A 21,879-nucleotide genomic window follows, 5' to 3' on the forward strand; every position below is an offset into this window, starting at 1 on the left:
AATCAGTTCTAGTTGCTCCGGCTATGTCGAAACCCGCATCCATCCTGGCTGGAAAGTGAAGACTGGCACAGCAGCCTTGCCCCGACCAGAGCAAGCAAAACCCTCGGGATCCTCCTCTGGAAGCGCGCCAAGTGGAAGTCTTACCCACGCAGACCCGGTTGTAAATAGCGCGGAAAATAAATAACGCGAGCAGGTTTGCTGAGTCCTGCCCTAGATCAACAGGATTAATTCGGGCAGGTCTCTGGCCTGATGCGATCCGGGTCGACAGATGTGCTCATCTCAGATGATAGCGACTGGCAGGACATTGCCCTCGGGCTGGCTGGCGAACTCCTCATTTGGTAGACTCAGGCCACTTAAAACCCGCAGTCCTTCCGTTATTCCTCGATTACTTGCGGTCCTGCTGTGCGCTGCTACCTGCTGCCATCGCCAAGGTGTCTGCACATCTAAGCGACCGGGAAAGTGAACAATTCTCATGTCCCAGGTGTTATGTAGCCGTCCCCACTTCGCTGCCAAGAGTGGGCTTGCCTAATCTCAGTGTTCATGAAATACATCTAATAACAGCTCCATGTCCAGAAGAGAGACCTGGAGCATGATAGAAGAGAAAATCAACTATTAGCTCCCTTAGGCTATGTAGGGCAACATCAAAAATCGTCTGTATGTTCCGAGCTCACAGCAACCGGCGCGGCGCCGCAGTAAGCCCACACTACCCATCTACGCGGCCATCTGCGTCTCTCCCCTCCTCTGCAGAGGAAGAGTGGCCCCGCGGCGTTAAGTGGTTAGGCAGGGAGGCTGGGACACAGGACTCTGGGTTCTACTCCCTGGTCTGGGAGTGGAGTGTGAGGGGCTGGTGTGTATAGCGCGGGGGAGCCAGGACTCCTGGATTCCTACGGCAGAGCTTGCTCCCGAGATAATTCATGCGGCCCGTTGGGCATAGCGCGATTGCATCGTAAGAGTCCTTTGATACCGTAGTGGGCGCCAGAAGGGGCAGGAGAAGGTTGCGCTCACCTCGTAACGCCCGCCCCATATACGGTGACTAACCAACCCCCCCATGGATTCCCAAGGCCACTCATAAAACAGCACGGCCCTAGCCATCCCACTGTCGGCGGAATTAATCGACCCCGAGCCCTACTCTCTGGACCGGCAGCAGACAACCTCCCACCCACGCCCTCCTCCACTCCCCTCAGCCCCGCCCCACTGTCCCCCTCCACCAACTCGGCCGACTGTCACTGCCGGGGGCTGGGCCCACGCTATGCGGGCGTATGGGGGGGGAGGAGGGGCTGGTTTGGTCTCTGCTGCGGCTAACTGTTCCCAATCTGGGTGGATTTTACACTGACAATGGCAGCCTGGATTACTGGCAACTTATCCCAGACCTGGGCCAGCGCGGGCGGCGGGGGTGGCTGCCCACACAGGCCCCCCCTCCCTGGCCTTCTCAAATCCCACACCCCCACCATGACCTCCCACAAAGACCCCCCCCAGTTGGGTCCCAGCGTCTGCCCCCTATTTGCAGACCTATCGCTTTCCTTCCCTGTGTCACACAATCCTGCCACACACAGAGGGGGGCCCATCACCTCCAGCAGGGGGCGCAGGGGGACACACACACACACCCCTAACTACCGCCCAAAGTTTGCCCCCTGATGTTCTAGGGCTCGGCAGACCTGGAGCCCCTCTTGGCCCTTGATCTCCACCCGCCAGGGACCTGCCTTGAGGGGGGTGGTGATCCCTACTGAGGGGGGACTATTGGTCAATGCAGATCCCCGCCAAGAGGGGGGGCGGTTCCGGCCACCTTAAAGTTTGGGGGTGGGGCGGACAGGCGAGAGGACGCAGGGAGGGAAGAGGAAGGGTGCAGGGGTTAGTATATGGCTGCTGGGTACCCCACCCAAAACTGTCAGCTCCGTGGCCGGTGGATAGTGGGGACCCCCACCTTCAGGGTGTAGTCCTTTCCTAGAGAGGGGCAGAAGAGAGGAGGGAAGAGGGGTCGGGGGTTCAGGGAGAGAGATGGGAAAACCTCTCTACAGCCAGAGGGCGCTGGGAGCCAGGACTCCTGGTTTCTCTTCCCTAGGCTCTGGGAGGGGAGCAGTTCTAGTGGTTTTAGAGAGGAGAGACACAGACTGGGACCAGGACTCCTGGGGATCCTACCTTATCCCCCAAGGCTGTTTCGTGCGGCGATTCCTTCCGACGCCGCCCTGTCCCCAGGTCCTGCTGAGCACCGACCACTCAGCCTGACCCCACATCCTCTGAGCGCTGGCAGGGATGGCAGCCTCGACCGTGAGTGGTCCAGGGGCTGGGCTGCACTACTCTCCCTGTAGAAGCAGGAGAGTGAGGATGCGCGCCAGGACTCCTGGGTTCTCTCCTGATTGGGTTCGGAGTGGAGGGGGTCTTAGTAGCGTTATGGCGGGGGGGCTGGAAGCCAGATCCAAGGCCCCAGGTCATGCAAGATGTTAATGAGAAAACTGCTTTGGCCAGCTCTCGGGGGCTCAATTCCCTCCCTTGACCCCCCCCCCCCACAGTCCCAGACTACATTAGCCTCTGGAGCATTTGTGTCCTCCGGGGCGCTGCGTTCACGCTCTCAGGTTCGGTGGGCCGGTGTGGGGAGGGGGCGATCAGGTTCCCCCCACTTAATCCCGGGGTACAGCCTGGGAAGTGACAACAGCCTCGTCCCAGCGGGCAGGGGGGGGAACTCTCAGAGGCTGCCCACCGCCTTGCCGAGAAGGGACCTTGTTTGGGCGGTAGGGAGAAGTTCCCCAAGCTGCGAGTGGGCAACACCCCAGTTGTGCAGACTCCATGCACTGAGTGCCAGGCGGGAGCGCTCCCACTGCAGAGATTAGGGCTTTTACACCTTTGCTGGGCCACTAGGGGGCACCAGACCACACGGGCACTTGCGCATTGCCGGCAAACGCGGGCGAACAGAGATTAAGAAATATCCCCGCCATTAAACGTAGGAGGGTGTGCGGCGAGAGGCAGGGAAGCACCAGGTGCTGCGCTAGTGAGGGCCTAGACGGGTCGGGAGTGAGGGGCATCAGCAGTGCCTATGGGGGGGACAGGCTGGACTAGCAGGGCTGCGAGTCAGGAAATGAGGTGGGCACTGGCAGTAAGCTGGGGGCGGTCGGCTGGCGCTATGGCAGGGGCTGCGGGTCAGGAGTGAGGTGGCACCGGCGAAGGTGGCCGAGAGTCAGGGCTGGGGCTCAGCAGAGGCGGCTCCAAGTTGAGTTCACAGAGATGATGGTCGGCACTGGCCAGCGCTTGGAGAAGTCAGGGCTGCGGGCTAGCAGGGACTGGCGGCGTCAAGATGAGGTGGCAAACGACACACGATGCATCGATTGGGCCGCAGGTCGAGCGCTGCTTAGCAGGGGCGCTGTGCTTACAGGGAGTAAAGGGGCACCGACAGAGTCTAGGGGGGTCAGAGTGGGCTAGAGATCGGCTAGCGGCGTCTGGTGTGCAGGAGGTAACTGAGCAGAGCTGCGGGCAGGTACAGGGTGGGCTAGCAGGGCTGTGAGTCAAAGAAGTGGTGGGCACCGTGCAGGAGCTGGCGCGGGTTCAGTGCCTGCGGCTAGCAGGGCTGCAGGTCCGGGTGAGGTGCACGGCAGAGCCTGGGGGGTCAGAGTGTGTAGCAGAGGCTTGTGGGTCAGGATGTGAGGGCACCGGCAGAGCTGGCGTGGGGTCAGGGTTGTGGCGAGCATGAGGTGCGGTCAGGATGTGAGGGGCACGACAGACTGGGGGGTCAGGGCTGGGCTAGCAGGGACTGCAGGTCGGGAATGTGAGAGTAACCGGCCGCTCCGCGCTGGGGGGGTCAGAGCTAGGCTAGCAGGGGCTGTGAGTCAAAGAGTGAGCGGCACGCAGAGCTGGAGGGCAGGCTGGGGCTAGGAGGTGGCTGCGAGGTTGGAGGTGAGGGGCACGGCAGAGCTGGGGGGGTCAGGGCTGGGCTAGGAGGTGGCTGGCGGGTGTGGGAGGTGGAGGGCCCGGCAGGCTGGCTGTGGGGTCAGAGCCTGGTCTAGCGAGGCTGTGGCGTCAGGAGTGAGGGGCACCGGCGAGCTGGCGGGATAGGGTATGGGCAAGCAGGGGTGCGGGTCAGGAGTGAGGGGCACCGACAAGCTGGGGGGTCTAGGGCTGGGAGCTAGCAGGGACCTGTCAGTGTCCGCGGCTTATGAGGGGCACGGCAGAGACTGGGGGTCGGCCTAGGCTAGAGGGGCTGTGAGTCAAGGGATTGAGGTGGCACCGGCAGAGCCGGAGGGGTCAGGGCTGGGCTGAGCAGGGACTGCGGGGTCAGGAGTTGACAGGCGGCCCGCAGAGCTGGGGCCGGGGTTCAGGGCTGGGGCTAGGAGGTGGCTGCAACGGGTTGGGAGTGAGGGGCAGCCGGGGCAGGGCTGGGGGGTCAGAGCGTGGCTACGCAGAGGTGTGGGTCAGGATTAAGGGAGACCGGCCTGTGCGCGGCAGCTGGGGAGGTCCAGGGCCTGGAGATAGGAGGGTGGCTGAAAGGTCGGGAGTGAGGGGCACCGCGCTGAAGATGCCTGACCACGCCCCCACATCACTCCAACACTATCAGCCCGCTCAGGAAGGCCCCCGAGAATTGCCAGCTGGGGGGGGACCCCGCGGCTGATCCCCCTTCCTCACTCGCCACCCCCGCGCCGGCGCATCGCACCATGTTCTTCACCCAGGAGCAAGCTGGAGCAAGCTGGAGGCCGCTCGCCACAGAACCACTAATCCAGCCATCTACCGGTGCGCGAGGGCTGGCCAGGCCACCGGCTGCAGCCGAGTCCAGGATCAGGTACCGGTGGGAGGGCGGCAAGGCGGGGCAGGGCGGGGCGGGGTGCTCCCCGGCAGTCAGTGCTGGGCACTCAGGCCGTTCTGTGGGCTGTTTCCCAGCGCCCTGCCCCAGAGGTGGCTGCAATCAGCGCTGGGCAGAGGCATCACCGAGGCCCGCGCCCAGGCGCACTCCTGGGTGAAGGGGCTTCGTGGGTAATGCAGCTGGATACCTGGACGGCATCGTTCTCTTTCCAGCGTGGTGGTTCAGAGAAACCGCGGGCCAAGCAGCGGAAAGCCAGGAACGGGCCCTGCTGAGCCCAGCCCACGGGGGCTCTACGGTCAGACGGTACCTGCTCCCCAACCCCGGGCACGTCAGTACACCCCGACCTGGCCCCCACCACCACCACCACGTCCCCGTTCCCTGCTCCCACCCCCAGGGCTTCCGCTCCCCTAGCAGTTCCCGTGCGCCCCACCCCCGCCACCCCTCATGCCCCTGAGGACTGAGTACAGTCCCTGCGCGCTATGACCTCCCCCCCTGCCCCCCCACCTAGTCATCTCCTCAGCCTGGACCCAGCCGCCCACTGGAACTGAGACCCATGGGGCACTGGATTGCAGCATGGAACGGTCATAAGGTTTGTTTGAAAGGCTCTATGAACTCTGTCTCCTTCATTCAACACAGAAGAGGGAATGAGCTCTCCCAGCCCGGATGCAGCACCTCTTGGGCAGGACAGCGGGGAGCAGCACACATAACGCCGCCCAGGGATGGTTCGCCGACACTGAGATGCAGCCCATTTCTTAGGGCAGCGCGCAATGGGAACAATTGCATATACACCGCAGGCATCGCTCACTGCGCGCTGAGATTGCGCCACCTCCCATTATTAATATATGAAATTAATTCAAATATGAGGCAAAGGACGTCCCAACCTGTAAATATTTTTTTTCTATGTACTTTGAACGCGCTCTATTTCCTAATGGAAAGAAAATATGAGTGAAATTGCCCTCGGAGCGAAAAAATAATAGATCGTTAAAATCACGAATGCCAAACGGGGAGTTTTCTAAGGAAAAGGTTCTCAGCATGATCACGAAAAAACCCCAATTCCCGAAATCAAGAAATGGAGACACCTTGTCTAAAAGCCCACGTGGTTCTTCAGTGGGGAAATGAAGGCATCTGTTTTGAATCTTAAAAAGCCACATATAAAAAAAATGGGGAAAAATACGAGCTAGTAATTTGAATAATATAGTAACTGATCATAAATAGAATGTTCTTTGGCTAGAAGCAGGATGAGGTACTCGTATCAATGCGGTGGCGGAACACTTTCCAGGGACATTAGGCCTGGCCCCCAAGGGACTTACTTTATCTTTTTATTACTGAACTTGACAAAAAAACAGCGGGATATGCTAATAAAAGTTGCGGCTGACACGAGCTTGGGGGGTTCATTGCCAACACGGAGAAGGAACCGGGACTATCGCTACAGGAAAGATTCTGGATGACCTTGTAAACTGGAGTAATGTACAGATTGAAATTTAATGTGAAGTTGCAAGGTCGCTGCATTTAGGGATTAATACCCGTAATTTTGAGTTATAAATGGAGACACTCAGTTGGAGTAACAGAGGAGGAGAAGGACCTGGGAGTATCTGGGTTGAAGTCACGAGGATGACTGAGCCGCCAATGTGCACAGTATGCGCGTACTAAAAAAGATACGCCAGGTTTTCGTGATGCATCAGGAGAGGTACTCTCCAGTCAAGATAGGGAGGTGTAGGTACCGTTCTTTTACAAGCCAAAGGTGCGACCTCATTGGCATCCTGTGTCAGCAGAATTACTGGTCTCCATGTTAGAAAGGGCCTGAATTCAACTGGAACCGGTACGAGAGGCTACTAGGTATGACGCCGAGGAACTGGCAAACCTGTCTCTGAAAGGGAGGACTCTACAGAGCTTGGCTTGGTTATAGCCTGAGCAAATAAGGCGGGGGGGCAGGATTGCCTCTCTATAAATATAATCAGAGGATAAATATCAGGGGGAGAGAGGCATTATATACGCTGCACCAATGTGGACACAAAACAGAATGGACTATAATCGCGTTAGATTAGGAAGTTTAGTACCATTGATAATTCACAGGAAGCGTTTCTAACACAGGAGTGAGTCTCTGGCCAGCTCCAAGGCGAGCAGTGGGGGCAAAAGACATGCCTGGCTTCAAGACTAAGCTTGATAAGTTTACGGAGGGGATGGTATGATGGGAGAGCCTAATTTTGGCAATTAATTGATTTTTGATTATCAGCAGGTAAGTATGCCCAGTGGTCTGTGATGGGATGTTAGATGGGTTGGGATCTGAGTTCCTACAGAGAATTCTTTCCTGGGTGCTGGCTGGTGAGTCTTGCCCACATGCTCAGGGTTTAGCTGATCGCCAGATTTGGGGTCGGGAAGGAATTTTCCTCCAGGGCAGATGAGCAGAGGCCCTGGGGGGTTTTCGCCTTCCTCTGCAGCGTGGGACACACACGGGTCACTTGCTGGAGGATTCTCTGCAGCTTGAGGTCTTCAAACCATGATTTGAGGACTTCAGTGGCTCAGACATAGGTCAGGGGTTTGTTGCAGGAGCGGGTGGATGAGATTCTGTGGCCTGCGTTGTGCAGGAGATCAGACTAGATGCTCATGATGGTCCTTTCTGACCTTAAAGTCTAGGAGTCTATGAGACCCCCCGCCACCCAACAACCCGGCCCCAAAAGACACACACCCCAACGACCCAATGCTGCCCTTCTAGGCCCCTTGAAAAATCACTGCAATCCAGAGCCCGAGTTAGGAGCCTGGACTCCACTACAGAGAGCAGGGAGTGACGGGCGCCCCAGAATGTGACCCACAAATGTGACCCCAGAATGTGACCCTGCCCCTCTTGCGGCTTTCATAACCTAAGTCTGGACTTCACGCAGGTCCTGCTCGTCCACTAGGGGAGGTGCCGGGACCGCCCCGCCTCCGAGGACTGGCACGTTTCCCATGATGCTCAGCCTCCCCCCTCCTTTAATGTCTCCCACGTGCCTTGAAATGTCTTTTCTGGCTTGCCCAGCTTGGTGGGCGCATCTCACCGCTCTCCACCGTCCTGGGCAGCTCCCCAAGCGGCCCTGCCAACTCCTGGATCAGATGGGAGCTCCACAAAACTCAATGGTGAGAGGGATGCCCCTCTGGCCGCCAGCCTCCCGGTGAGAGCCCACATCCATCATGGGGGAGAGGCCCCCATCTCCGCCTGCCGAGAAGAAGGGATCTGAACAGGAATCTCTACCAGGACCCCTAAGCACCAGGCTGCAGAATCACCCGTCCAATTAACACTGAATGAGTTAACCCAACAGGAGAGGGAGAGGGACACTCCGGAGAACGTCCCCCAGTTCAGAGATCAGAGCGCTTGGCTAAAATACCCGGGTTCAAATCCTTCCCATGTCCTGGCCGAGCACCGTAACCACTGGGCTAAAGGCAACCCTAGGATCAAAGCTGCAAGGAGCCCCCAGGCTCATCTTGTCTGTATCACGCAGGCTGGAAACCGTCCCCAACATCATTCCCAGAGCTGATCTGGTAGAGAAACAGACCAGCTTGACTGAAAAATGGCTAATGGTGGAGAATTCACCACGCCCCCTGGGAAATAGACCCGGTGGTTCATGACTCTCATGGTAAAAAATGGACGCCTTATTCCCAGGCGGAATTCGTCCAGCTTCAACTTCCAGCCATTGGCTCAAGTTCTGGACCGAAGAGCCCATTAATAAATATTTGTTCCCCACATCGGTATGTACAGGCTGGGATCGAGTCATCACCCTTCACCGTCTCTTTGGTCCGCTAAACAGATTGAGCTGCTGGCATCTCTCGCTCTCAGCCAGGGTCGTTAATCATCCTCGCGGCTCTTCTCTGACCCCTCCCCAATTTATCAGTGTCGACATCTAGGAACAAAGGATGAGGGCCAGACTCACCTGCTGGGGGACTCTCTCCTGGGAAGCAATGACTCTGAAAAAGATTTGAGGGGCGTGGGGGAAAATCAGCGGAATGTCCGATCACAGTGGGACGCTGGGACCAAACGGGAACCTAATGTGATCCCGGGATGTATAAACAGGGGAATCTCGATTGGGAGCAGAGAGGGGATTTTCCCTCTGGCTTTGGCCCTGGTGCGGGCGCTGCTGGAATCCCACATCCCGTTCTGGTACCCGCAATTCAAGAAAGATGTTGCATAGGCACTGACTTTTCTCGACATTGTGCTCAACGCCCCAGCCTCGCCCCCATTCCAACCCCCTCCCCAAAGTCCCTGCTCCAACTCCGCCCCGTCCCTGTCCCTACTGGACTCCTGCCCCAAATCCCCACCCTGGCCCTGCCTCTTCCCCAAGAGCACCGCGTTTCCCCTCCTCCCGGCTCCCTCCCAGTGCTTGCAACCAGAAAACAGCTGTTTCGCAGCCACAAGCGCTGGGAGCTAGAGGGAGAAGCGGAGCCGCAGTGTGCTCAGGGGAGGAGGCGGGGGCGAGCTGGGGTGGGGAGGGGAGCTACTTTTTTTTACTATTTTTCCCCGTGGGTTCTCCAAGTCGGCACCTATGGGATGTTGATCAGTCAAGGAGGGGTCAGAGAAGGGCCCTGCCTGAGAGTGAGACACCAGCAGCTTGGTCTATTTAGCTCAGGGGTTCCCAAACTGGGGGTGGGGTCACCTCAGGGGGTTGTTAGGTTATTATATGGGGGGGTTGTGAGCTGTCAGCCTCCACCCCAAACCCCACTTTGCCTCCAGCGTTTATAATGGTGTGAAATATATTAAAATGTAGTTTTAATTTATAAAGGGGCGGTTGCCCTCAGAGGCTTGGTGTGGGAAAGGGGTCACCAGAACAAAGGTTTGAGAATTTTAGCTGAACAAACAGAAGGTGAAGGGGTGACTCAATTCCAGTCTCCAAGTGCCACCCCGGGGAACAACCACGGGTAAGAGGCCCGTCAGACCAGCGGAGAAAGAGCTCACATGATCCAAGTGCTGGAAGTTGAAGCTAAACAAATTCAGCCTGGAAATAAGGCGTCCGGTTTTTACTGAGAGTAACAACCCGTGGGGGCAGTTTCCCACGGTGGATTCTCCGGCACTTGCCATTTTTCAAACCGGACGGGCTGTTTGCTACAAGATCTGCTCTTGGAATTAGCGTGCGGGAGCTCTGGCCTGTGCGAAATGGGGGTCAGGTCAGATCATCACAATGGGGAGATGAAAGCCAAAAGGGGCGGGGGGAGGCTGTGCTGGACCACGGAGGTGTTGGGTAATTGTAGGGTCTCTTAGGTGTGCTTGAGTCTGGTTTGTTATGGGGGGGTCTCTCAGGGCCAGGTCATTGGGGGGGGGTCTCGGGGACAGGTTCTAATAGGTGGGGAGTGGTCTTTGGCGGCAGGGATGCTATGGGGGTGGGTCCTTCACGCTGGGTCGTTATGGGGAATCTCGGGCGGTTTCTAACCAGGGCGTGGGGGTTCCTGGGCCAGTTTAATGGCGGGGGGCTCAGCCGGGTATTGGGGGGGTCTCGGCCGGTTACGAGGGGGGTCTCCGAGGAGCCGGGTTCTAACGGGGGGGGGGGTCCTTGGGACCCCAGGGTTCTAATGGCATGGGGTCGTCTCCGGGGGCCCCCCAGTTAATAACTAGCGTCCCCCGCGCGCGGGCCGGTTTAAACGGCCTTACACAGACCTTCGCGGGGCGTCCCGGACTTGGGGCCACCACCGACGGGTTATGGGGGCGTGCGGATGGCCCCCCGCGGCGATCCTACACGGGCCCGGGTGCTCGGGGCCCCGGTTGAGTTAGAAAACCCGGCTCTCGGGGCCGGTTCTAATGGGAGCTCGGGGGCTCTCAGGGACAGATCGGGCCACATACCAATTAGTGGAAGCCCGGCCTGACCGAGCACCTCCTCCGACCCGTTAGAAACCGTGTGCTGTGAGACCTGTCCCTGCGTCTCGGTGGCCGCGGTCTATAAGGCAGGCCCGGGCCTCTTGGTGCCCGTGAGTTCTAATAAGGCCGGGGGGTCTTGGGGCCGTTCAACGCGCGGCCCCGCGGGAGACGGCTTTCGCCGCTGCATGTTAGAACCTGGTCCCAGAAGCGGGGCTGTCTCAGGCCGGGTTCTACCCCTCGTGACGGGACTCCGGGGGGTCTCCGAGGCCCCACTTCTAGTAAAACGGCGGGGGCCGCCTCTTCGAAGACCCCAAGGGAGCCGGCGTGAGACCCTTATCGACAGGGGGGGGTCTCCCGCATTCGAACTGGCCGGCGACGCGGGCCCGCGGTTCTAACCGGCTGGGGCCTGGGTGGTTACTGACACCCGGGCGATCGCCATCACAGACCGCGCTTGGGGGGCGTTCACGGTGCAGCAGGGGCCCGCATAGCATGCGTCTGCCGGCGGCGAGAGATAAGTGGGAAAAGCGGACTCTGGGTGCCGACAGCCTTCACTAAACAGTATTTTAACGCGGGCGGGGGGGGTTCTACGGCTCGTGGCGCCCCGAGACGGGTTATTGGGGGTCTCCCTCCCGTGGAGCCGGAGTTCTATACAAGGCGGGGGGGTGATGCTGGCGGGGCCGGTCGCTAGGTGCAAAGTGCTCTGATCGGCCGCACGTGACGGCTAAGAGCCCTGGCGGGCATTGGCGTATGGACAGTAGGACCAGTGACCTCGCCCTAAGACCCCCATTACAAGAGCCAATCTCAAGCAGCTACCTAAAAGCATATACCGCTGTGACAGCATATGTTGAGCGCCCAGGCAAGCGACCGTATCCGTTCGCCCGGGTGGCCGGAGGCAGGCAGCGGCGCGCGCGTGCTCAGCCGCCGCTGGTTTTTTCAAGCAGGGGGCGGGGCTCAGGCACGAAGGGACCCGGATGTTCCCGGGGCGGGGCTATATAAGCGGCCGGATGGGGCTCGGCGGGCGGGGCTGGGGCTCAGCGCGGGACCCGGATGTGATCCGGGAGGCGGGCTGAGCCGTGCGCGGGTCCCGGGTTTTTCCCTGAGCCCGGCTTGGCGGAAACAGGCGGGGCGCGATGGCGGTTGGACAGGACCCGGATGGATGCCGCGTGCCAAGGTCCCGGATAGGCGCCGTTCGACTGGCCCCTCCCTCCCTGCGTCCTTCCCTCGCGCGCGCTCTTCGACGCCCGGTCCAATGGGAGCGCCGGGTGCGCGTCACGTGGCCTGAGGCCGGTGGGCGGGGCCTCTATATAAGACTCGGCCGGGCGCCGCCTCGGCCGCCTTCTCAGCAGCTCCAGCCCGGGACGGACCCGCTCGGTGAGTGTGGCGGTCTCGCACAGCTTGAGGGGCGTCTGCGAGGCCTTGCGCCGCTCGGCGCGGGAAGGGGCGGCGGTCGGTGGCCCTCACGGAGGGGAATCGGGCTCGCTGAGGCCGCAGCAGCAGCCCTAAAATGCGCATGCGCGGCTGGCGGAGCTCGAGTGAAACGTTGGTGGCCTGGGGGTTCTCTTCGGGTTGGGGGGAGGGGCTGAGGCGCGCGCATGCGCGCGGGAAGTCTCAATTGTCCGGGGGTTCTGTGGGGTGGGAGGGTGGAACGCGGCAGGCGCGCACGCGCGGCAGGCGCCTGCTTCGTCGTGTCGCTCGGGTCGTTCCCGGGCAGGTTGGGGGGCGGGGGTGGAACGCTGGAGGGGCCGGCGTTGCATGCGGCGTTGGCCTCGCCACTGCGGCCACGTGACCGCCGCCGCCATCTCTTCTGTGCGGGACACAAGATGGCGGCCCTTGGGGGAGGGGCGCGTTTGCCTCCATGGGGGGGAGGCTGGGGCCATGCGCCCTTCAGCGAGGTGGGGGCGAAGGGCGGGGGTGGGGTTTGGCGAGATACTCCATTGGGTTGGCGGGAGCGGAGGGGTCCGTGGCGTGGCTTGGATGTGGGCTGGCTCTGTGGAGGAGGGGGCCCTGTTCTGTGCGGAGGGAGTGGGGTCACCCTGCGAGCCCAGCTCTCACTAGATTAGCAGCTTGGCAGATCCATCCCGGAGCTGGTGGTTACATTCCCTCTGCCGGAGAGCTAGTACGATCGGGTCCTGCGATCCCTTCTCCCTGGGGGGCGGGAGCAGACAGGGATAGGGCTCTGAGGCTATCGGTCCCCCAGGGAGAAGGGACTCCAGGAAGAGCAGTGGTGTCCAGTTGCTCTCAAGGGGTATTAGTTGCTCCCGGCCTTGGGAGGATGGGGGAGAGAGCTCTTAGGCTCCTTACCAAGGCAGGAAGGGCTGAGGCTGACACTGGGGAGAGTGCCTCCTCTGTTGCAATGCTTCTCTTCCGTCCCCCTTCCGTGGGGGGACTGCAGCTGTTCTGGTCATTCTAACCACTTTGCATCTCCCTCCCCAGACTCCTCCTCCTCCTCCTCCTCACCATGTCTTCTGAAGAAGGAAAACTCTTTGTTGGGGGTCTGAATTTCGAGACTGACGAACAAGGCCTGGAGCAGCATTTTGGCTCTTTCGGCCCCATCTCTGAGGGTAAGGATCCAGTTATGCCCAAGCACCTGGTCCCTAACGCTGTGTGGAGAAGTGCTTTGACTGGAGAACTAGGGGCGGGGGTCATGTACCCGGGACCTCGTTACAGTGGGTCCTTAGGCCCCTGCTCCAAAAAAGCTGTTTTGCTCTAAGCCTTCATACCAGCTCCCCTAGTAAGATTGTACAGATTTGTACAGATTTTGGTGTGAGAGGTCATCTGCTGATACCACATGGCAGGTTCAGATACCCAACACTTGAGCACACTGCTGTATCTCTGGGACCAGCAAGCTTACATAATGTCTGCACTACATAAGGATGATCTGTAGACCCAGGGCAGTTCCTATTGCGTAGGCTCAAAGGGTGAGGACCAAAAGTTAGTTATTTCTTCTCCTTCCAGTGGTTGTAATTAAAGACAAAGAGACCCAGAGGTCCAGAGGCTTTGGCTTCATCACCTTTGCCAACCCGGAACATGCATCGGATGCCATGAGGGCAATGAATGGAGAGGTGAGTCTTTCCACAGTGACGGGGGACTACTGCCTAACCTGCTCGCCTGCGTGCCTAGCTCCTGCTTTCCTAAACGTGTCTTGTTCCTCTGCAGTCCGTGGATGGGCGTCAGATCAGAGTTGACCATGCTGGGAAATCTTCCCGTGGATCCAGAGGTGGTTCATTCGGAGGCAGAGGCCGAGGCCGCGGCTACTCCAGAGGTGAGTCTATCAGCCCTCCTGTTCTGAGCTGAAAGCCAGCCGGCCCTTGGGAGGAAGAGCACTCATATCTCTGTCCTTTGTGCTGCAGGAGGTGGAGACAGAAGCTACGGTGGCGGCCGCTATGACAACCGAAGTGGAGGCTATGGCGGGTCCCGGGACTACGGCGGCAGGTAACTCATGCAGAGAGGTGGCTGGTACCCTGTTGATGGTGAATTAGAGGGGGCCCAGGCAGAGCCACCAGAATGATTAGCAAACTTGCTTAGTAAGGCTCCAGGAGCTCTATGTGTGCAGCTTAACAGAGCAAATGTTAAAGGGTGACTTGACTGAAGTCTGTAAGTACCTACATAGGGCTCAGCACTTTGACATTGGGTGCTCTCTGCTCAACTGAAGATGCCTAATGTGATCCAAGCACTGGAAGTTGAAGCTAGACAAAGTCTAGAAATAAGACATGTGGTTTGTAAGTGAGGGATGTTACCTACTGGAACTGAGTGGGCTTTGGGGGATTCGCCATCACTGCTACATTGGACTCAAAATTGGGTCTTTTTTTTTTAAAGCACTTAGGTTCTTGATGAAACTGATCTTGGCTGGCCTGTCTTATGGGTTAGATTAGATCAGTGTTCCCATTGCCCCATGAATCGAGGGCATCTGGAGCCAGTGTAAAACAGCTGTGCTTTGCTTTCAGAAGTCAGGGAGGATATAATGACCGCTACTCCTCTGGAGGCTCTTACAGAGACAACTATGACAACTAAGGTAGGTGAAGCTCAGAGAACAAAATACAGCACTTCTCTTGCTTAGCAGGTGTACTTAAACCTTTGCAACGCACCATCTTGTGCTGAGCAGTGGCCGTACTCGAGGCTTATTATCTGGGACGACTCTTTATCTGCCTTAACAAGCCTGTCTGAGTCTTATTGTCGGGCCTTGGTTCCGTGACCCTGGTTGATAGCTAATGTTAAATGCATGTAGAGGCTTAGAATTCCATTTAACACCAATGACAGCCATCGAGCGTCCAGTGACTAGCTAACTGGGGGAGGGGGAGTCCTGGAGATTCCTAGCCTCGCTGAACCCAAAAAAGTCTAAGAGTTGGTGAAATGCTACAAACATGTCCGTATGCTACAGTGCCTTTACGATTGTACCTACTTCTTGTCCTCAGCTCGCAACGAGTAAAAACCCTTCCTGACTCAAGATCGTCCTTCCAATGGCCGTATTTATAAAGAGTTTTGGAGCTTCGCTGAATCTTATTGTTTAGTTCTATCTACCTGTATCTTCCCTTTTGTAGTCTTGTCACACGCAACCTTGACAGCTTCTGCTACAAGATGGCCCGTTGAGACTTTCCTCAAGAAAGCTCTGTTTGTTTTTGAGGTTTTTTTAAGCATTTTTGAAATCTGGTTTATTTTTCTCTTGATTTGTCAACAACCCGAGGTTTCTTTTAAATTGCCAAGATGGGGCCCTGAAACTCACTTTAATGTATTGTTCCCACAAGCTGGAGTTTCTAAAACAAGTGCAATGATACCTTGGAGTTCTGTTCCTTTAGTGTATAGCAAGGGAGGGGTGAAAGGCCTTGACAGCCTTTGGTATATCTAAAGACACAAGTGACTCGTAAGTTTGATCTGCAGAAAAAGGGGTATTTTCACTGTACAATGTAACAACCCCCAGAACTAAGACTTGCAACAACTTTCCACGAGAGGTTCTTGGAAATGTTTGTTTATATTGTCCCATTTTTACTGGAAGAAATGCACATAATTCCATTGGTATTGTATTTGAAGTGGTGAAGGAATTCCTGTATTCAGTTCTCTGGCTTTACGAAGCCTATTAAAAGACCGTTCTGAAACGAACTCTTTGCTCTCGACATTTTGACATTTCGTTGCACTGCACAAGACAGACAGAGATGGGAGTGAGGTTAGGGCAGAGGAGACTGTTTCTGATCCCATCTACGCTGACCTAAATGTCACTGTATGTGGAACTAGAAGGCAGCCTGGCCCTGATCTCCTGTCAGTGTAGCACAAACATTAAACCCCGTTATCCCCTCTGTCTGCCTTGTTGAGCAGCCTAAAATATCAGAAGGGGTTTGCAGTCTAATTCTGCTTCTGAAGCTTTGCAGCCGCATAAAGGACAAATTCCCAGCTAAACCGGCAAGGATTCTTGAATCTGGCTCCAAAAGTTAGCCTTTAAACCAGCACCGGTTTCCTTGACTCCTTGGGTGCTCCATCCAGTGTCTTGCAATCCAAACATTGCCACCATGTGCTGCTGCATGAGCTGCAAAGTGAAAGTGCTTGAGCCTAAGCTGGAAGCTCTCACAATTGGATTTGGTGGTGGAGGTGATTTTTAGGAAAGCTGTCATTGGTTTCCTTAGAAACCAAAACAAGACGCAGCTGGCTGTCCAGTGATGCCGGAGGATCTTGGATTGTCTAGGCTGCTCAGTTCCTAAACAGCACGAATCCCTAACTGAAGTCACTTCAACTTCAGCCGGCACGTCACATCTTCCATTAGTGCCCTTGTTCTTGGTAACAGTGGCAGTCGAAGCTGGAAAAGGGACAGTAACTTAAACCACTGAATCTCCTGGAGCTGGCGCATATGCCGCAGGGGTACGGCCGCCCCTTGCTCTGTGCTGTGACACTGGCTGGGAGGGTGTATTTGCTCGCCCTTCCCAGGGTGTGTGGGAAGCCAAGCTGGAGTGCATGGCCGAGATTAAATCCAGCAGCCTCATCCATAGTTGATGAACGTGGAAGCTGTCGTCCCAGCCCACAGCAGCAGGATGGTGTGTCAAATCATCCCGTTAGCGTGCCCCCCACCTCGGGGGTGCCTCATCCCTCTGTTCTCCTTTTAATGCTTGGATCTGTAGGCTGAGCGGTCAAGAGGCGCGGCTCTTTGGACCCGGCAGCCCGGTTAGCACAGAGCTAGGGTCAGAGACGGCCAGCTGGTGTCAGAGGGGTAGGTGGGCCTGTTGTAGCTAGCCGTGTCCTGATCTTACCCGCTGTGAGCATTCTCTGCTAGCGTATGGAAACCAGTGTCCTTCGAGACCCCGAAGTGTGTTGTGACTCCTTCAGTGCGATCCGTGTGAGACGAAAGCTGCTCTCTTGCCTAGTTCATATGTGGATATAGTCCTGTAATTCGAGGTAACTCTTTTGCTCGTGTCCGCATCTTCTCTCCTCCACAGCTCGTTCCCTAGGGCTAACGCTGGCTTTTTTTGATTGATTCTCTTTGGAGGGCCTGTCTGAGATGGGCCTGACCCCTACTGCTGTGGGAGTGGGGGGAGGCAGTCTGGCCTGTACCGAACACTCAGCCTACCCCTCGCCATCACTGCCGTTTGGTCCAAGATTTTAATCCATGCCTTGTGCAGCCCTTGGACCCGTCTGCTGGGAGGGGCTGTTCCCAGTACAGCAGGGGGGTGGGGGGGACTCCGGTGCCTCTGGACCTGCCAGGTTAAATTGCGATGCGCCGGTGACAAATAGACACCTTTTGGGTAGGGTTCTCAGAACGTGGGGTTGGGTGGAGCCTCCATAGCGACTGACACTCCAGGGCTGGCCAGTGGGCGGCATCGGCCAGCCCTGGAGTAGCCTATGCAGACCGCCAGGTTCAGCAACTGGTTTGTGTAATGTGCTGGGGGAGCTGAGACCGGCTGGTAACGCAGCTTTGCTTTGGCAGGTGGAAGAAGATGGTGCCAGCTGCTCTACCCTGATACAGAGGGATACGGAGACTAAAACGGACAGTTCGGCCCAAGGTATGGATCCTGGCCACATCCCATGGCAAAGGGCATAACTCCACCATGGCTACGAAGCAGGGGTGGACCCACAGCCCATTGGGCTGGGGTGGGAGCGGATGGAGGGAGGTGTCCAGTGAGTAGCTGGAAGTGGGGTGGACAAAGTCAGCAACTTAACCCAGACCCTCCTGAAGTGTAAACCTGAGTCCATCTCTCCTTGCAGGTGGTCAGCACGCACAGGAGTTTGCCACAAGGGCACCTGCACGCCTGGGCTGGATGGGCCCAATGACTACTGTGGGGAGAGTCGGGCCCTGCTGAGCGCGTTAGCCAGCGGGGGCACAAACGAGCAAATCCTGCCTTGGCCAGAGTCCTTTTTAGTGTAACAATAAAGACTGCTGGACACGGTGTCTGTGGTGAGCCTTGGTCTGGGCAGTGGGGCTGAGAGACTCCTGGGGGTCTTGCTCAGACAGTGGAGGGTGGGGGACAACTCCCTTTGCTACCCCTGCATTGGGGGCCATCTGGAACCAGCCCGGAAGAGGTGCTGATGTGGGGGGTTGGCAGTGTCTTGGCCACGCTGCTCAGTGGAACTGAGGCCTGGGGAGGAGGGGGACAGCCGCAGCCTGAAAAGGGAAGGCAGCTGGTGTGCAGGGGCTGCAGGCTCCTGCTTTTCTCTTGCAGTAGCTCTGGGCTGCTGGACTGAGAAGGTGCCCAGGAACGTACCTTATTTAGTCTGCTCAGAGCTCGGCAGCTTCCTTCCTGTTAAAGCAGCCACCCTCCCCCGGGGCAGAAGGCAGGCCCCTGTCAGAGGCCCAAAAGCTGAGCGGTACGGGACAACAGCCGGTGCTGGTTCTAACCTCTGGCTGGCACCTGCTCTGCCTCTGCTCTTTGTTCTGGGCATAGCCCCGGGCTCTGGAGGGGCTCATAGGACTGCTGCCTTGGCAACGGGCTGGGGGAGCCGTGGCTGCGCCCAAGGCCTGTGGGCTTTAGGAGGGAAGTGCTGAGCAGCCTGGCCCTTACTGGCCAGGTCTCAAGGGAGCAGTGTCTCTCCGCTCCCTGCCCTGGTATCTGAGATTTCAAGGCTGGAAGGCACCGGTGGCGGCTGCTCTTGGGGCCAGCTTGCTGGGGAGTGGCCACTCCCCATGTACTAATTGTGGTGGGTGTATTGTGGCTGGGGGGAGGAGTCAGGTTCCTGGCAGGCACTTCCCTTTAAGCCAACTTCCTTGTTTGGGTGCTTGCCTGTGACGGTCTCCCTCACCACAGCCTGCTGAGCTGCCCTCTGCTTACAAACCCCCTCTCCCAGCCACTGCATCCAGCAGCTGAGGGTGGGGGAAAGACCCTACAGTAACACAAGGGCACCCAGTGGCTGGCTCTCCTACAGCAGTGCGGCCAGATGTTGGAAGGCATGGGCCAAACTGGGCCTGGCTTGTAAATCAAGGGGCAGCTGGGGGTGGTTGGGGGCAGCAGGCCCAGCCATGCACCAGAGCAAAAGCCCTGAGAGTCAGGCTGGGGGGTCTTTCCCTCCAACCCCAGTTGGGAAAAGCCCTTTCATCCCCCATGTTGCTGGGCCTGCACTGCTTTCTGCACACCCCCTAGCTGCTCCAGCTCTTGGCCCAGAGGGTCTGAGAGCAAGAGCTGTAGGTGATGACACCACCCTCCTTCATAAGCCTAGAACAAGCCAGCTTGTCACCCTCCCCTCACCCAGCATTGGGTGTGCCCTAGGAGGTGCCCTAGACCTCTTGGGCTGGTCAGAAGAGAGGAAGCTCTGTGTTTGAATGCCTGCCTGCTTTGAGCTGGATCTCAGGGCTGACTTACAGTCGAGGGGTGGAGCTCACACCAAGGAGCCTTACTCTGGCAACAAAGCAGGAAAGAGATCTTTGGAGTCAGTGTGGACTGTTCTCTGAAGACGTCCACACAGTGTGCAGCGGTGGTCAAAAAAGCAAACAGGATGTTAGGAATCATTAAAAAGGGGATAGAGAATATCTTACTGCTCTTCTAGAAATCCATAGTACGCCCACCCCTTGAATACTGCGTACAGATGTGGCCTCATCTCCCAAAAAGATCTACTGGCACTAGAAAGGGTTCAGAGAAGGGCAACTAAAATGATTGGGGGTTTGGAGAGGGTCCCATACGAGGGAAGTTTAAAGAGGCTGGGACTGTTCAGCTTGGAAAAAAGACAAAGGGGGCATATGACAGAAGTCTATAAAATCATGAGTGATGTGGAGAAAGTGGATAAGGAAAAGTTATTTACTTGTTCCCATAATACAAGAACTAGGGGCCACCAAATGAAATTAATAGGCAGCAGGTTTAAAACAAATGAAAGGAAGTTCTCGCAGTGCACAGGCAGCCTGTGAAGCTCCCTGCCTGAGGAGGTTGTGAAGGCCGGAACTATAACAGCGTTTAAAAGAACTAGATAAATTCACAGAGGTTAAGTCCATCAACAGCTAGTAACCAGGCTGGGTAAAGAACGGTGTCCGTGGCCGCTGTTTGTCAGAGTGTGGAGATGGATGGCAGGAGAGAGATCACTTGATTGGTACCTGTTAGGTTCACTCCCTCTGGGACACCTGGCATTGGCCACTGTCGATACTGGGCTAGATGGACCTTTGGTCTGACCCAGCTTCACAGGCTGAGTGCTCCACCCTGGCTATTAAATGGGCCTGTGGAGGAACCTGGGCAGTGAGGCAGGCCCTCAAGGGGTCACACTCTGCCTGCTGGGCAGGCCATGTGCCTTCCACCCCCCTGGAGACAGTCTCAGCTCCACCTGTCCAGGTGAGGCCAGAGCCAGACACGGGGTAGAGGTGGGTACCTGCTGCTGTGGGCCAGGAGGGCCAGGGCCATGTGCCAGCCTGGCTAAAGCCGCCTTGTGGTGTTACCGAGCCCCTTAACAACCTATTCACAGCCCCCCAGGTGGGCATGTACCACCCCCACTTGGCACCCACCTGCCCTCCCCAGGAGCCCTCGCCTTTCACCTTGAGGACAAAGTACAGAGGGAAGCTTAGGCAGGCAAGGCCTCCTACCCATCTCTGAGCACAGTTCCACGGGGGGGCTGAGAGCCTGGGGGACTGGTTCTCACCCCTAATTTCAGCCTCCCCTCTGCTCTCACTGTGTAGAGTCTGTGGGGGGGGGCTGGTTCACACACACCTCACTTGGAGGGCCTGGGACCCATGGTTATGGGGGCTGGATCTCACCCCTAACCCCCCCTCAGGGCCATGGGGGAGGCTGGTTCACACACGCTCAGGGTTTGGGGCCCATGGTTATGAAGAGGCTGGTTCTCACCTCTGCCCCCCAGCTCAGGGCCAGGGGCCATGTTTATGGGGGATGGATCTCACACCTAACCCCCCCCCCCGGGGCATGGAGGTGTGGCTGGATCTCACCCCAAACCCCCCCCATCAGGGCCATGGGGGGGTGGCTGGATTTCACCCCTAACCCCCCCCTCAGGGCCATCTGGGGAGGGGGTGGCTGGACCTCACACCTAACCCCCCCCCAGGGCCATGGGGGGGGTGGATCTCACCTCTATCTCCCCGGTCAGGGCCATGGGGGGGTGGCTGGATTTCACCCCTAACCCCCCCCCATCAGGGCCATGGGGGAGGTGGCTGGATTTCACCCCTAATCCCCCCTTCAGGGCCATGTGGTGGGGGGGTGGATCTCACCTCTACCTCCCCAGTCAGGGCCATGGGGGGGTGGCTGGATCTCACCCCTAACCGCCCCCCCCCATGAGGGCCATGGGGGGGGGTGGATCTCACCCCTACCTCCCCCCGGGTCAGGGCCATGGGGGGGGTGGCTGAATCTCACCCCTAACCGCCCCCCCCACGGGCCCTGGGGGGGAAGTGTTTGAAATGGGCGTGGCTTTTTTCTTTTCGCCCCGCCCCCTCAAGACAATCCGGCGTCCAGTCTGCAGGCCTGGCCCCTGGCTGGGTCGGTGGTCTCGCTCACTGCCGGCCAATCAGGATTCTAGGCAGGGAAGGGGCGTGGCCTTGTTTCCGTCCGTCTCTCCGTGCCTACCAATCAGCGTTACTCTCACGTAGGGGGCCTGGCCTGAGCCTGGTCCCTGCCCTGGCCATTCCAGCCTATCAGCGCTCCCAGCAGTAAGGCCGCTTCTCCACTAGCCAGTCAAAGCTTCAGGCTGTGAGGGGTCGTGGCCCTCCCGCTGTCTGTCTCTGTGCCAGCCAATCAGGCTGCCAGGGGGCGAGGCCTTATTTCCCTGGCTGTTTCCTACTGAGCCAATCAATGCTCCCTGCGCTGTGCGGGGGCGACCCTGCTAGCCAATCAGAGCCCCGGCCGCGAGCAGGGCCTAGCTCTTGTTTCGCTGACCAATAGGCGGTGCG

General features: G+C 57.9%; 1 protein-coding gene across 6 annotated transcripts; it reads left to right on the top strand.

Moving 5' to 3' along the window:
- Positions 1-13,056: 13,056 nt before the first annotated feature.
- On the top strand, positions 13,057-17,962 carry LOC116826566 (RNA-binding protein 3-like). Of its 6 annotated transcripts, none has more exons than XM_032783369.2 (7): positions 13,069-13,159; positions 13,554-13,660; positions 13,755-13,860; positions 13,949-14,030; positions 14,543-14,610; positions 17,503-17,578; positions 17,781-17,962. In XM_032783369.2, the coding sequence occupies exons 2-7, from the start codon at positions 13,653-13,655 to the stop codon at positions 17,873-17,875; spliced, it is 435 nt and encodes a 144-aa protein (XP_032639260.1). In that variant the 5' UTR covers positions 13,069-13,159; positions 13,554-13,652; the 3' UTR covers positions 17,876-17,962. The 6 variants fall into 6 exon arrangements, with proteins under 6 accessions (XP_032639257.1, XP_032639259.1, XP_032639255.1 ...); XM_032783370.2 differs by having other exon boundaries at positions 14,546-14,610; XM_032783366.2 differs by lacking the exon at positions 17,781-17,962 and having other exon boundaries at positions 13,057-13,159.
- The last annotated feature ends 3,917 nt before the right edge of the window (positions 17,963-21,879 follow it).

This window comes from Chelonoidis abingdonii, chromosome 11, assembly GCF_003597395.2.
Source record: "Chelonoidis abingdonii isolate Lonesome George chromosome 11, CheloAbing_2.0, whole genome shotgun sequence".
Lineage (NCBI taxonomy): Eukaryota > Metazoa > Chordata > Testudines > Testudinidae > Chelonoidis > Chelonoidis abingdonii.